The sequence below is a fragment of the Geotrypetes seraphini genome, chromosome 9 (genome assembly GCF_902459505.1).
Source record: "Geotrypetes seraphini chromosome 9, aGeoSer1.1, whole genome shotgun sequence".
Lineage (NCBI taxonomy): Eukaryota > Metazoa > Chordata > Amphibia > Gymnophiona > Dermophiidae > Geotrypetes > Geotrypetes seraphini.
Genome location: NC_047092.1, coordinates 188,899,433 through 188,915,874, shown reverse-complemented (window position 1 = coordinate 188,915,874; position 16,442 = coordinate 188,899,433). Strand labels below are relative to the sequence as shown.

General features: G+C 43.7%; 1 protein-coding gene across 5 annotated transcripts in view; it reads right to left on the bottom strand.

The window, feature by feature from the left end:
• Positions 1–16,442, bottom strand: part of VWA5B2 (von Willebrand factor A domain containing 5B2) — a 125,107-nt gene that overhangs the window by 73,248 nt on the left and 35,417 nt on the right. For 3 of the 5 annotated variants that reach the window (XM_033958782.1, XM_033958781.1, XM_033958783.1), the window contains 3 exons: positions 12,436–12,591; positions 7,771–7,932; positions 2,153–2,384 (listed from right to left, as the gene is read on the bottom strand). In XM_033958782.1, the coding sequence (XP_033814673.1) occupies positions 2,153–2,384; positions 7,771–7,932; positions 12,436–12,574 (533 nt within the window). In that variant the 5' untranslated portion in view covers positions 12,575–12,591. Of the gene's footprint in view, positions 1–2,152; positions 2,385–7,770; positions 7,933–12,435; positions 12,592–16,442 lie in introns of those variants that run through there. The other 2 variants (XM_033958784.1, XM_033958785.1) reach the window with 2 other exon arrangements.

Below are 16,442 nucleotides of genomic sequence, written 5' to 3'. Positions count from 1 at the left end.
TGCCCCGTCCCCATCCTTTGGGTTTTGTCCCCATCCCGGCCCCATCTCCACAGGTTCTGTCTCCACTCTGATCGTGCGAGCTCTGTCCCCGTCCCATCCCCTGGACTCTATCCTCATTTGCACAAGCCTCGAACATTTTTTTATTTTATATTTAAATCTTTTTTATTAAAGTATCAAGATACATTACAATTTCTTGTATCCCGCAATTTTCAACAGGGAATCAATGCAGCTCACAGCAAGAGGATTTTACATTAGGTAAGAGACAATCAAATTTAACAATCATAGCTCAGGTTTAGAGGGAATAATATCTGACAAGTGTTTATAAATTACAAATAAAGCCTCCATTTCAATCTGGTTTGGATACAACCTTCCTAAAAATTCAGTTGCTTATGTTTTTACATCAAGTTTCAAGTTTATTAAAAGTCTGTTGTACACGCAATATCAAATACTTCAGTGCGTATGACAATTTTAAATTGGGAGACAAAATAAAACAATTTGTACATATAAACATACAATATATGTACACAAGTAATTAGCGATACAAAAGGGAAGAGGGGTGAACTACAATCTTTAAGGAAAGTAAAAGTACATTTAAGGAAAAACAACATCAGGAGGGTACTGAAGAATGTTTTAAAAATATGGCTAAGCCTAAAAGAGGATAGGGGAGGTTGTGACCTATACATAAGGTCTAGTTCAAATTAGATATTTGAGCCTGGGATGAATGATAGATGAATTATCCTATCTATGACTCAAATGCGTCTTTGTAGGTAACATTTTAATGTGCTTTTGAATTTTTTTTAATGAGGTTTCTCCACGTAGATAGATTGGTAAATTGTTCCAAAGCTAGGGTGCTATGACTGAAAAAATGGTAGCTCTTCTGGTACCTGGGAAAGTAAGTGAACTTTCTTTCAGACATGGGTGTAGAGAAGAATCGAAATTATGGAGAAGATGAACAGGAAAATAAGGGACTAGTAAATGTTGGATGGATGAATCTGTTGCAGTAACAGTAAAATGCTTAAGCAGCCGGGCACATGATGGAAGGCTAGACACAAAAGATGTCATTGAAATCCAAAAGCAGCTTCTGCACTCTTTTTAATCATTCAATTCAGTTGCCAATTGTCTAAGATGTGTTAAGTTTTGACATATTGATACTAGTCTCACGTTTTTAGAGAATGACACCGGGACAAAGTTTGTCCCTATCCCCATCCCCATCCCCACGGGCTCTGTCCTCATTTCCCTACATGAGCAGCATATATTGATTCACCAGTTTTGTCCAGTGTGTGTGTGAAGGATAAAATTCTGTTGGAAAGGGTACAGACAGAGGCGAGCCACGAAACTAGTCAAAGGCATGGAGAATTTAAGCTACATGGAACGCCACGGAAAACTGGGACTGTTCACCCTCGAAAAGAGAAGACTGCGTGGGGATCTAATAGAGACTTTTAAAATATTAAAGGGATTTGATCAAATTGACCAGGAAGCAGCATTACTGACATTTTCAGATGTGACGCGGACAAGTGCTGGGTTGTACTATTTGGCTTGCATGACTAGAAAGGCCACCTAATTTAGGCAGCTCCTTCTAGAATGACCTCAATAATATCTAAGAGAGAATGGCAACATACCAGGTTTACTCAAAGGTGAGTAAAGCAGCCAGTGGTGTACCCAAAACTCTATTCTGAACTAGTGATACTTTACAAATCTGCACTTCTACCAAACCACCAAACCAGAGGAGGCCGTCAAAACAATTGTATCAGAAACTCCCCAACCCTGAGAAGCCCTGTCTGTCCAAATTAGATTGTAAGCTCTTTGGAGGAGGGAACATCTATTGAATATTAAATATACAGTGCTGCGTACTCCTCTCAGCACTATAGAAATGATAAATAGTAGTTGTAGTAGAGTCTAGGTGCTGAGACTAAGGACCCTATGTCTACATAGAGGCTGGGCAGTGTTTCCCCTTTGCCAGTCAGGTTTTCAGGCTATCCACAATGACTTTGCATGAGACAGAAAAAAGAGAAAGGGGTGAAGCCATGGTACAGTTTTTAGGTTTGGATTTAACTCATGCTTTTTCATTGCTAGCACAGGGGTGCAGAAGGTATGTTTGGCTTTGTAGATGAGAAGACTGGCTTTATACGTTCTATAAATCAGAGAAAATCACCATATGCACAACCTGTCGTCACATGAGCTGTCTCCGGGTTCGTAAGCAAGCTGTGAACTGGGCACGAGGGGCATGAATACTGAGGGCAGCGTGATGTGTATGGCTCCATTAGGGAGAGTAGGCAGCTCCTGGCAGCTGCTCAAGGTGATGGTCAGGACCTCTGAGGGTGCCACAATCCCAGTAGAGACAACAAACATTGATCTTTCCAAATCTTCATCCAAAATCAGGTGACCTAGAGAGAAACAGCTCAGAATGGAGTTATGGAGCAAGGACAAGAATCAGAGCAGTGCAATCTTTCCAAAAATGATAATAAAGGAGCCCCTTAGCTGCCATGCATGCACACTTAGACTGCAAAGTTATTTAAACAAAAGTGTTGCTTCAGTTACTGAGCTGTTACCAACCATATGAAATCTGAAAAAGCATCTTCAGATAGCACAAAGTGCAAGGTTGGTACAGCGGCACCAAAAAGAGGAGCCTCCATCACAACAGTCTGAAGTTCGTGCAGTAGTGCCAGGGAAAGCAGTCTCAGTCACACACAAGTCTGAGGTTGGTACAACAGTGCCAAGGAGAGAAGTCTCAGTCACACACAGTCTGAGGCTGGTGCAGTAGCGCCAGGGAGAAGAGCCTCCGTCACACACAGTCTGAGGCTGGTGCAGTAGCGCCAAGGAGAGGAGCCTCCGTCACACACAGTCTGAGGCTGGTGCAGTAGTGCCAGGGAGAGAAGCCTCCGTCACACACAGTCTGAGGCTGGTGCAGTAGTGCCAGGGAAAGCAGTCTCAGTCACACACAAGTCTGAGGTTGGTACAACAGTGCCAAGGAGAGAAGTCTCAGTCACACACAGTCTGAGGCTGGTGCAGTAGCGCCAAGGAGAGGAGCCTCCGTCACACACAGTCTGAGGCTGGTGCAGTAGTGCCAGGGAGAGAAGCCTCCATCACACACAGTCGGAGGCTGGTGCAGTAGCGCCAAGGAGAGGAGCCTCCATCACACACAGTCGGAGGCTGGTGCAGTAGCGCCAAGGAGAGGAGCCTCCATCACACCCAGTATGAGGCTGGTGCAGTAGCGCCAGGGAGAGGAGACTTCGTCACACACAGTCTGAGGCTGGTTCAGTAATGCCAGGGAAAGCAGTCTCAGTCACACACAAGTCTGAGGTTAGTACAACAATGCCAAGGAGAGAAGTCTCAGTCACACACAGTCTGAGGCTGGTGCAGTAGCGCCAGGGAGAGGAACCACCATCACACACAGTCTGAGGCTGGTGCAGTAGCACCAGGGAGAGGAGCCTCAGTCACACAGTCTCAGGTTGCCTTGAGAGAGGAGCCTTAATCACATATACAGAGGCTGGTGCAATAGTGTCAGAGAGAAGAGCTAGTGGAAGGAGGACAACCAATGGGACACTGTGATACCAGGGTACAAATTGTAGTGCGGTGATGATGAAGGAGTGGCACTATATGTTAAAGAAGGCATCGAGTCAAAGAGGATAATGATTCTGCAGGAAACAAAATGCACTGTGGAATCTTTAGAAGAGAAGAGCAGTGGAGATACTTGTACTAAGGTGCACTTGGCTAAAATGAACAGACAGATAATGAAATGTTAACACAAATTAGGGAAAATAACAAAATTGACATCACTGAAAATCAGGAACATTTGCTTCAAATATAATGATAACATTGAAGCACTGACACCACAAACTAAAACTAGAGCAGTGGAGAAAAATCTTTCTGAAGTGAAGAAAGTGGTGGAAGTTCTCCTAAGGGAGTTTGTTTGTGAAACAGGGGTGATTTGTGCATAGGCGGGACTTGCAGAGATGCGGTTTCCTTGGCAGGCCAGCAGTAGTAGGCTCACCTCATTGCTGCTGCCTGCTGCCTGAAGATTGCATTACAGTGGCCGGCCGGGTAGGAGGTAGGAGAGGGAGTCGGGAGATAGAAAGATTGCGAGGGGAAGCAGCATTGTTAGGTTGGAGGAGGGAGGGGAGCTGGAGAAAAAGCATAGAGGGAGGGAGGGAGCTGGAGAAACAGCAAAGAGGGAGGAAGGGAAAGGGGCTGGAGAAACAACTTAAAGGGAGGGAAGAGGCTGGAGAAACAGCATAGAGGGAGGGAGGGAAAAGGACTAGAGAAACAACATAGAGGGAGGGAGAGAGGCTAGAGAAAAAGCATAGCGGGAGGGAGGGAGAGGGGCTGGAGAAATAGCATGGAGGGAGGGAGGTTGGCTGGAGAAACAACATGGAGGGAGTGAGGGATGGCAAGAGAAACATTATGAAAAAGAGAGAGTACAGGAGAAAAGAGCATGGAGTAAGGTAGTGCTGGATGGGAGGGGAGAGACAAACAGCAGGAGAGGAAGCTGGAAGGAGAGAAAGGGGCACCTGCGAGAGGAGGAAAAGCAAGAGAAAGAAAGAAGCACTCATAGGAGAGGGGGGTTAGAATGAGAGAGAGGGGGAGGATGGTTGGAGGAAGAGAGAGAGAGAAAGAGAGAAGCACTTAAAATGGTACAGAGGATGGGAAGGGGGACCAAGGAAATGAGTGGAGTGTGTCATGTATACTCTTTTGTCTTCACAAATATGGTAACCTTAGTAATAACCAAATGAATCAATAAAAAACTTTAAAAATTTTAAAAAGGGAGGGGAATTTGATGAAGATGAAACAGAAGAAGAAACCATAAGAATAGTCTTACTGGGTCAGATTAATGGTACATCTAGCCCAGAAAAAAAAATCTATCCAATTGTACCTGTTCTACACCACTCAGGATTTTGTAGACTTCAATCATATCTCCCCTTAGCTGTCTCTTTTCCAAGCTGAAGAGCTCTAACCTTTCTAGTCTTCCTCATACGAGAGGAGTTCCATCCCCTTTATCATCTTGGTCGGTCTTCTTTGAACCTTTTCTAGTGCCACTATATCTTTTTTGAGATAAGAAGACCAGAACTAAACGCAATACACAAGGTGAGGTCGCACTATTGAGACATTATAACATTCTTAATCTTGTTAATCATCCCTTTTCTAATAATTGCAAGCATTCCATTTGCCTTCTTGGTTGCTGCTGCATATTGGGCAGAAGGCTTCAGCATATTGTCTAAGATGACACCTAGATCATTTTCTTGAGTGCTTTCCCCCAAGGTGGTCCCTAGCATCTGATAACTATGATAGCATCTTACAAATACAGTAGAAGAGATCATGCCCTGTTCATTTTTCCATTGTTTCAAGGTTGTAAAAGTAAGAAATTCTTGGATCATACATTAGCATTTTAGGTGGCTTCCTACGATAAAGAATTTCGATCACTGTTACGTAGGCATCTTTTATGTCATTTTATTATTAATTTTTTGTTAACCGCGTTGAACTTCTGGTTACGTAGTCTATAAGCACGATGCTAATGTTATGATTTGGATTATTCTTCCCAATGTACATCACTTTGCATTTATTTTTCCACAATGAATTTCATCTGCCATTTGGACGCCCAGTCTTCTAATTTCCTAAGGTCTTCCTGCAGTTTTTCACAGTCCTCATGCATTATAACATCTGCAAATTTAATCACCTCGCTTGTAGTTCCAATTTCTAGATCATTTATAAATAAGCTAAATAGCACCGGTCCCAGCACAAATCCCTGCGGCACACCATTATTTACCCACCTCCACTGAGAAAAATGGCCATTCAATCCTACCCTCTGTTTTCTGTCCGATAACTAGTTCTTAATCCACAATTGAATATTATCACCTATCCCATGACTCTTTAATTTTCTCAAGAGCCTCTCATGAGGAACTTTGTCAAAAGCCTTCTGGAAATCTAGATACACTACATCAGTTGGCTTGCCTTTATCCACGTTTATTCACACCTTCAAAGAAGTCAAGCAAATTGGTGAGGCTGAACCTATGCTGACTCTGTCTCATTAAATCATGTTTGTCTACATGTTCCACAATTTTACTTTTTTATAATTATTTCCACTATTTTGCCCGTCACCGAGGTCAGGTAATTTCCCGAATGTCCCCTGGAACCCTCCAATCTTCCAAAATTCCCCGAACACATGTTTATGATCTGAACAAACATAGTTAAAAACAACAAAATATAGAGAGGAATAACAAAGTGCAACAACTTTTCAAGAGAGTTCAACAAGTTTCAAAAAAATTACAATAATGCTCTATGACCTCACAATGCAAGTGTTAAGAGTCTTAGCCTATAGGGAGAGGAGGAGATAGTGGATGCTGCGGATGGGCAGACTAGAGGGGCCATTTGGCCTTTATCTATGCTTTAAAGGAGAATGAACATGTAAATAAAAGTGAGTTGTTGACATGATGTATCTGGATTTTCAGAAAGCTTTTGATAAAGTCACTCATGAAAAGTTCCATAGCAAATTAAAAAATCATGAGTAGGAAGCAATGTTCTGTTGTGATAGATCACAGAGCGAGGCTAAATCATCAGTTTTCTAAATGGACATAGGTGAATAGTAGAGTGTCAGAAGGATCTGATGCTTTATAACATTTATAAATGACCTAGAAATAAATGAATATTTGCAGATGGTAATCAAATCTAATCAGAGTTGTTAAGTCACATGAGAACTGTGAGATGAAATTTAATATGGACAAGTATAACGCAATGCATATTGGGAAGAGCGTCCCAAACTGTTACTACACAATCCATATTACGTACTATATTCTGAGTCACTATCCAGGAAGAGGATCTCGGGGTCATCATGGGTAAGATGTTGAAACCCTCTGTTTAGTGGAGGTGACCAAGAAAACAAATAGGAATTATTAAGAATAGAGAAAACAAAGGATATCATACTACTACTACTATTGATCACTTATATAGCGCTGAAAGGCATTGAATAGATGTTCCCTGCTCAGAAGAGCTTACAATCTAACTTGGACAGACAGCCATGACATATAGGGTAATTGCTCTATAGTACAACCACATCATGAGAATTGTGTGCAATTGTGGTCACCACATCTCAACAACAGATACACAAAGATACAGAAAAGAGCAGCCATAAAAACAAAGGGGATGGAAGTCATCTGGTATGAGGAATGGCTGAAGAGCTCAGAGCCTATCAGATGGAGAGGAGAGAGCTGAAAGGAGTTTTGATAAGAGGTTTTCAAAGTCCTGAGTGGAGAAAACTAGGGGACACACGTCAGAGAGAGGAGCCTCGGACACACACAGTCTGTGCTTGGTGAAGTAGTGCAAAGAAGAAAAGCCTGAGGCTGGTGCTGCAGACTTCACTGTTCCCTCTAAGGCAAGCTGAGCATTGCTGCCAGTAGTGGTTAGTGCTTTCAAATTGTGTTTTCAATCACTAGGGATAGGTAGGTTCCCTGGAATCCTAGAGTTTGCCTGTCCCTCACTATTGAAAATGTAATGGTAAAAGAGCAGAACTGTTGGTGGAGGACCTGCACTCAGCTTAGAGGGAACAGAGGGAGGGGAGAGAAGCCTTGGTCACACACAGTCTGTGTTTGGTGCAGTAGAATCAGGAAGAGGATTCTCAGTCACGTGAAGTCTGAGGATGGCAACACTCGGAGGTTGGTGAGGGGCTTTTGAGAGAGGATCCTCAGACACACCACCAGGGTGAGGAGCCTCAACCCATGAATGGCAGATGCTATACATGGTTTTAAAGTCACAGTAATATGGGGAATCAGATGAATTTACCATTGGTGCACTGTAATGCCAAACTGGAAGCAGTTGTACAGCCGACACAGTAGTCTTCAGTCCTGGCCCGATTCTGGATTTGTACTTTGATGGTCTGGCCCAGAGTCACAGTCTCAAAACTCAGCACCACCTCAGATTCTGCCAAAGGATATATAAAAATACCTGCCAGGAAGCAGACGGCAAGAGTCCATCAGTGGCCTACAGACACTCCACGCTCCTGTGCCTCTGGTCCCCTAGAGGAGAAGCTGACAATGAAAGCATTTCACAAGTACATGTACGTTTACCCTTGTAAAAATAAGTTTGATTAGTGTCTCTTTCTTTGGAGATGAAAAGGACATTTACCCACATGAAAAAAGGAGTCAAAATGTCAATTCATTGTACAACCAGAATAAGGCCAAATAATATTAATTCTATAAACGTCAATGTTTAAAATGAATGGATTTCAACTTTTCAGGCTTACATATTTAAAAAATAAGCCTTTGGCCACAATAACATCATTAGTCTATAACTAAGTGCAACAGTTTATGGTTTATGTTTGTTAAAGTTTTGGCATGATCCAGAATCCTTAGTGCATTTTTCCATCTAGACTCTGTACAGTGCTGCGTACTAATTAATAGTAGTTTAATAAAAGCTTCTATACTGCTACTAATGACTGTGGAGTCAATCCAGAGTGGTTTACATTCACAGGGTGGAACTTCAGGACCACTAGATGGAGAACGGAGCCTAGGTACACCACATTCCGGAAGAAACTGAAAACCCTTCTCTTTGATACCCGAACTATACATGATTCTCTCAATACGCCCTTCCTGCTACTCTGTCTCTCTCCCTTATTCTCCTTCTTTTCCCCTTCCTCCCTGACTCTGTTCTGTTCTTTTTCTACCTTCTTCTCTGTGTAAGTCACCTTGAGCCTGCATAGGTATGCGTGACCACACAATTAGAAGAGTAGATTAGATTAGATCTACAAGAAAGATGATTACTGATGTAAGAACCTAATCTTTCTTTCTAGTGCAATGTGTCCAGTAACCCTGAAATGATAGGGGCATACCAAAACAATCCCCAGAGTCTAGGGTGGACCCACTGTACCCGTTGTATCGGGCAATGGTGCGCCCGCACCTGGAGTACTGTGTTCAGTATTGGTCACCGTACCTTAAGAAGGATATGGCAATACTTGAAAGGGTCCAGAGAAGAGCGACACGAATGATTAAGGGCATGGAAAACTTTTCATACACTGAAAGATTGGAGAGACTGGGGCTCTTCTCCCTGGAAAAGCGGAGACTCAGAGGAGACATGATAGAGACCTACAAGATCATGAAGGGCATAGAGAGAGTAGAGAGGGACAGATTCTTCAAACTTTCAAAACATAAAAGAACAAGAGGGCATTCGAAAAAGTTGGAAGGAGACAGATTCAGAACGAATGCTAGGAAGTTTTACTTTACCCAGCGTGTGGTGGACACCTGGAATGTGCTTCCAGAGGACTTAATAGGATAGAGTACGGTACTGGAGTTCAAGAAAGGATTGGACAATTTCCTGCTGGAAAAAGGGATAGAGGGGTATAGATAGAGGGCTACTGCACAGGTCCTGGACCTGTTGGGCCACCGCGTGAGCGGACTGCTGGGCACGATGGACCTAGGGTCTGACCCAGTGGAGGCATTGCTTATGTTCTTATGTTCTTACCCACCTTTAAGACAGAGGCCCTGAAAGTGGCATCCTTCCCACCCTAAAGAACCTCGTGAAGGTATGGATGGTAGACCATGTAGCCACTCTACAAATCTCCTCAGGTGAGACAATCCTAATCTTCCTCCACAAGGCAGTAATTCTTCTAGTGGAGTGCGCTCTCAATGCGATCAGCGGCTCTTTACCACAGCCCACATATGTAATGTAATGTAATGTAATTTATTTCTGATATACCGCTAAATCCGTTAGGTTCGAAGCGGTTTACAGAGATGTGGAAGAAATGACCATTTGAATCTATCTGAAAATCGAGGCTTTAGACGCCGGCCTCCCATTCTTAGTATGACTGGTTAGGACAAAAAGGTGATCCGATAGGCGAAACTCATTGGTAATTTGAGGTACTGGAGAAGCACTTGCTTGACATCCAGCAAACGTAACACTTTATCTTTTTCTTAGACCCTGTAGGGTGAAAGGCAGACGAATGGACTTCCTGATTGAAGTAGAAGGCCAAGACCACTACCTGAGGCACTCCACTTCTCACCTTTCCCTCTTCTGAGCAAATTGCATTAACCAACATCCTCTGGCATCTGCCGGCAACCAGCTTCTAATCCAGTTTACCAGCTTCTAATCCAGTTTAACTTCAGCCCATGGAGTTTAAGAGCCTCCTATGAGAAACCGTGTCAAAGGCTTGCTGAAATCTAAATGACATCTAGCACACGTCCTTGATCCAATTTTCTGGTCAACAAGTCAAAAGCTTCAATCGGATTCATTTGGCACGATTTACCTTTAGTCAAACCATGTTGCCTCAGATCTTGTAATCCATTAGATTCTAAGAATTTCACTATCCTTTCCTTCAGCAATGTTTCCATTATTTTTCCAATAACTGAAGTGAGGCTTACTGGCCTGTAGTTTCCTGCTTCATCTCTGCAACCACTTTTGTATACAGCAGTGGTCTCAAACTCAAACCCTTTGCAGGGCCACATTTTGGATTTGTAGGTACTTGGAGGGCCTCAGAATAAAATAGTTAATGTCTTATTAAAGAAATGACAATTCCGCATGAGGAAAAACTCTTATAGTTTATAAATCTTTCCTTTTGGCTAAGTCTTAATAATAATACACTTCTCCCTCGGTATTCACGGGGGTTAGGGGCAGAGCCAGACCGCGAAGTGTGAAAAATCGCGAATAACTTTGTGCCGGCTCTGACCCACCCCCAGACCTTACCTGGTGGTCTCTGCCTCCGATCGCCTCCTTCTGTGTGTGTTTGCAGGACCAGTGTGGGTGCTTCTCCTCTTTCCCCGTTTCGGTGTCAGGCCGGGCAGAGTGAAGATCAATCCTCTCTGAGCTGGGCAGCCTGTGCTGGCCTTACCTGGTGGTCTAGCGGGCTATCGGGGCAGGAGCAATCTTCCTATGCTCCTGCCCCATGCAGTTCGCCAATAGGAAATGGCTGCCGTGAGCTCCCATAGTCTCTCAAGACTCTCATTCTCCCTACCTTGGAGAGGGTGAACAACATGTCCTTATTTACTAAGTCTATTCCCTTCAGTACCTTGAATGTTTCGATCAAGTCCCCTCTCAATCTCCTCTGTTTGAGGGAGAAAAGGCCCAGTTTCTCTAATCTTTCACTGTACGGCAACTCCTCCAGCCCCTTAACCATCTTAGTCACTCTTCTCTGGACCCTTTCGAGTAGTACCGTGTCCTTCTTCATGTACGGCAACCAGTGCGGTTTCCTTTTTCTCTTATTTTTATTTATTTTCTTTACATAAAGGTCAGTAGTTCTTTTTATTGCACCTTTCAACTTGAACCACTGTTTTTCCACTTCTCTTATATCTTCCCATGCAATCATAATCATAATAAAAAGACCACAATAAGGAGGAGACCCAAAATTAGAAAATCCCTGATGCTAGGAGAGAGGAAAAGTGGAAAAAAAAAAGAAATAAGGAGGTCAAAATTATATCTGAATTCAATATAGCCCCAAATAGCCCCCAAATCTAACTTTCACCATGGCTCACTAAAGGAAGTTCCAGTCATCCAACATCCAAAACAAACTTCAATGAATTCCTGACTTCCTGATGCAGCACACTGAAACCTAATCATGTCAAACGGGGAATTCTTAGAAACATAGAAACATGACAGCAGATAAAGGCCAAATGGCCCATCTAGTCTGCCCATCTGCAGTAACCATTATCTCTTTCTCTCTCCGAGAGAGCCCACGTGCCTATCCCAGGCCCTCTTGAATTCAGACACAGTCTCCAAGTTCTTCTAAGATAAGTTTTGATAAATAGTTTGAAAAAGTGTTTGGATTAAAAAGAACTGGTGATTAAAGTTTTACTTGTGAAGATATGATTAATGTGAATTGTGTAGATATAGACCAGTTGTTCCCAAACCTGTCCTGGGGGACCCCCAGCCAGTCAGGTTTTCAAGATATCCCTAATGAATATGCATGAGAGAGATTTGCATATAATGGAAGTGACAGGTATGCAAATCTCTCTCATGCATATTCATTAGGGATATCTTGAAAACCTGACTGCCTGGGGGGTCCCCCAGGACAGGTTTGGAAACCACTGATATAGACTAATGATGTTATTGTGCGAAAAGGCTTATTTTTTCAATATTTAAGCCTGGTATGTTGAAATTCATTAACCTGATTTAAGTTTATTGAATTAACATTATTTGGCCTTATTAATGGCTAAATACTAATGATAACAATATATCTTTTCTTTTGACAAAACACCAAACACTGTGCATAACCTTATGCTACATACTTTGTCCCACTGTACACAGGTGGGATATTCAGGGTAACTCCATAGGGAGGGTCCCTTTCAAAGTAAGCTACATGAAGCCCAACAGATAGTTGCAAAATCTCTTTACCCCATCATCAGTTTATGCTTATTTATTCCATTTGATATACTGCCTTATCAAAATTTGGTCAAAGTGGTTTACATTTGAGAAGTATTATTTGTCTGAGAGAAGGGTGAAGGATCCAGAGATCAATTTTACCTTCCACAGGTTCATTTTCTGGATTCATATAACTAAGATTTGCAGTTAGCCCCATGGTGTAACCATTGGCCCAAGTCTTGACACAGGACGTTTTCAGTGGGAGAGCAGACCAGGTGGACTGGTTGAATAATCCTGGCATAGTCAATGGCTGGTATTCTGCAGAGGAAAAAAAACAAGGGACTTAAAGATGGGTAGACTAGGGGGCATATTCGACAGGACCTGGACACGTTTTAGGATCCTCGACTCCTTTTATAACATATTACTTCCAGTTACTCCCCCCCAAGTCCTGCTCATACCACATTCTTTACACCTCAAGCCTGATCTTCACTATGGGAAGAATTTTACTGGAGAAGTACATGCAGAAAGTTGAAAATGCCTTGATCTAAACACCCCTGTTCAAGGAGCTTAAAGCATCTGCATTAAGAGTGGAGTGTTTTACACAGATTTATGTGGTTTTAAAATACTTTCATACAAACAATTTAGATAGTTTTACACTTTTCATACAACCGTGAGCAGAAGATCATTCCACATAGATCCAGGGCAGGCAGACAGGAGCAGAGAGTCGGGAGGCAGGAGAGAGTAGGGAGGCAAGAGACAAGAAGAGTCGGAAGAAGCAGGAGAGAGTGAGGGGGAGTAGCAAGAGGTAGCTCCGCCCACCCCTGATATCAGCGAAGCACCAATCTGGAACTCCTCCTTAAAAGGGGAGGAGCCAATGGCATTCAGCCATTCGGCATGTGTCGAAGGTGAGAATTAAAGGCGCTCACCTTAACGACAGTGCCTTTGCAAAGGGCCTTAAGAAGGGACACATCACTGCAAAGAAGAAGCGCTAAGGAAGGACACCCACACAGGCAAGTACCACGAGGGCAACAGGACAGGCAAGCAGTAGATTTACAACACAGTAGTAGCAGAGAGCAACCACAGCAGACACAGAGGACACACAAGCAACAAGCAAGCAAGGGTAGGGACCTCACACTAACACCAAGGACACTACAAAAGGAAACAGGGAGAAGCCACTTCAGACAGCAGACCGGCAAGTGGACAACAATGGAGACAGCAGACAGAAGCAGGATGTTGAGCTACTCAGTTTTCTGCACCTTTTGCCATATGTATGACTACCTCCCCTATGGGAGGCGGTCTTATGTATGCACACGATGCAGGGAACTGGAGGGCCTGAAGAAATAAGTTAGACTCCTGGAAGGCAGAATACAGGAACTAGAAGCACTTCGAGCAGTGGAGGAGGAGGACAGAGAGGCAGAAGACTTCAAGACAAAGGAAACCATTGAGGAAGAAGTCCGGGAGTTAGAGAAGTTCATCAAGGAGGCTAACAGGGAGGTCGTGGAGAATCACCAACACCAGTGGAAAGATACTTCTACAGTGAAGGAGGACCACCTTGAGGACAACCACAAGGAAGAAATCGGTGACACAGCAGTGAGACATGGTAACAGCGGGGGGAACCCACAGGAAAACCAAAAAAAACCAAAAAAACTCTATGGAGTGACGATGTTCCTAAATGGACTTTATTTGAAAGTATCAAAGTTCCAAAGGTACACTAAAATCATCCACATAAAATAATTCCATCCACAGGAAGACACTGACCTATGGCTGGAGAGATGGACATACACTGAGGACACAGACCTGTGGCTGGAGAGACATGAGAAAATAGAGAGGTCAGCGATTGTTGTGGGGGACTCTATCATCAGACAGGTCAACAGCCTGGTGACCTGCCTACCAGGAGCCAAGATAGAAGATATAGTGAACCACATCAACAGGATCATCAACAGTGTAGAAGAGGAAGATACGGCGGTGGTGATCCATGTGGGGACAAACAACGTGAGCAACAGGAACTACAGCAGAGAAGGACTGAAGGAGCAGTTCCGGATGCTTGGAAGGAAGCTGAAGACCAGAATGCTGAGGGTAGCATTCTCAGAGATCCTGCCGGTACCTGGGGCCGATGAGAAGAGGCAGATGGAGCTGCAAGCAGTCAATGTGTGGATGAGGCGCTGGTGTGAGGAAGAAGGACTCCACTTCGTGTGCAACTGGACAACGTTCTGGGGGAAGAGCAAGCTATACAGGAAGGATGGACTCCACCTCAGAGGAGATGGAACGAGGCTACTTGCAAGCAACATCAAGTGAGAACTTGAAAAGTTTTTAAACTAGGAAGAAGGGGAAAGCCGTCAGTTGACCGAGAGTCAGTGGTTCGGGAAACAGTATACCCAGAGGATACTGCACAAAAAGATAACCATGACATCATCGGCATCACGGAAACATGGTGGAATGAGGAAAATGTCTGGAACACTGTGCTACCGGGATACAAGCTATACCGCAGAGACAGAGTGGCTCAAAAAGGTGGGGGTATTACCCTATACGTCAAAGAGGGAATTGAGTCTACCAGAGAGAACATGCCAGAATCAAACAATAAGGTAGAGTCTCTATGGGCCAAAATTCCGGGAACAAATGGAATGGAAACGAAGATCGGCATCTACTACCAACCCCCAGGGCAGTCCGAAGAAATTGATGGTGAAATGACGGACGAGATTAAACGCAACTGCAAAGGAGGCAATACAGTTATCATGGGTGACTTCAATTATCCGGGGATAGACTAGAACCTAGGAATTTCCAGCTGCAGTAGGGAGACCAAGTTCCTGGATGCTATAGGCGATTGCTTCCTGGAACAACTTGTCAAGAAAAATACGAGAGGAAACGCAATTCTGTACTTAGTTCTAAATGGACTACGTGGACCAGCGCAAGGTGTAGAAGTAGAGGGGACGTTGGGAACCAGTGATCATAATATGATCCGCTTCAACCTGGACACGGGGACGAAACATTGATCCAGAACGACGGCCACGGCGCTGAACTTCCAAAAAGGGAATTATGAAGGGATAAGACTCATGGTGGGGAAAAAGATCAAGAAGAGGATAAGCATTGTAAAGATGCTAGAGCAAGCATGGTCCCTTTTTAAGGACATAATCACCGAGGAGCAAAATCTATATATACTGCATATCAACAAGGGATCCAAGAAGAAAAAGAACAAGGAACCGGCGTGGCTCACTGTAGCGGTGAAGGGAGCGATCAAGGACAGGAAGACTTCGTTTAAGGAATGGGAAAGGTCAAAAACAGACGATAACTGGAAAAAGCACAAAAAGCATCAAAGCAGGTACCATAAGGTAGTAAGAGGGGCCAAAAGAGACTACGAAGAAAAAATAGCTAAGGAGGCGAAAAACTTCAAGCCGTTCTTTCGATATAATAAGGAGAAACGACCCGCGAAGGAAGTGGTAGGTCCGTTGGATGACTGAGGAATGAAGGGAGTACTAATGGAGGACAAAGCCATCACCGACAAACTGAACACATTTTTTGCGTCTTTGTTTACCGAAGAGGATATATGCAACATACCGGAAGCCGACAGGCTATACGCAGGAAACTAAGACAGGAAACTGACAGAGTTGATGGTCAGTCTAGAAGAGGTATGCCGGCAGATTGATAGACTTAAAAATGCTAAATCCCCAGATCTGGATGGCATCCATCTGAGGGTAATCAAGGAGCTGAAAGGGACTATAGCTGAACTGCTTCAACTGAAAGCCAACATGTTGATCAAATCGGGAAAGGTTCCGGAAGACTGGAAGGTGGCGAATGTTACACCGATCTTCAAGAAAGGTCGAGGGGTGATCCAGGAATCTACAGACCAGTGAGTCAGTACCGGGAAAGATGGTAGAGGCGCTGATAAAGGACTGCATCATTGAGCACCTTGACGGACACGATCTGATGAGGACAAGCCAGCATGCTTCAGCAGAGGAAGATCTTGCTTGACGAACTTGCTACACTTCTTCGAGGGAGTAAACAGGCGGATAGACAAAAGTGACCCAGTCAACATTGTATATCTGGATTTTCAGAAGGCTATCGACAATGTTCCGCATGAACGACTACTTCAAAAAACTGCAAGCCATGGAATCGAGGGTGAAATACTCCCGTGGATTAAAAATTGGCTGGCGGATAGGAAACAGAGAGTGAGA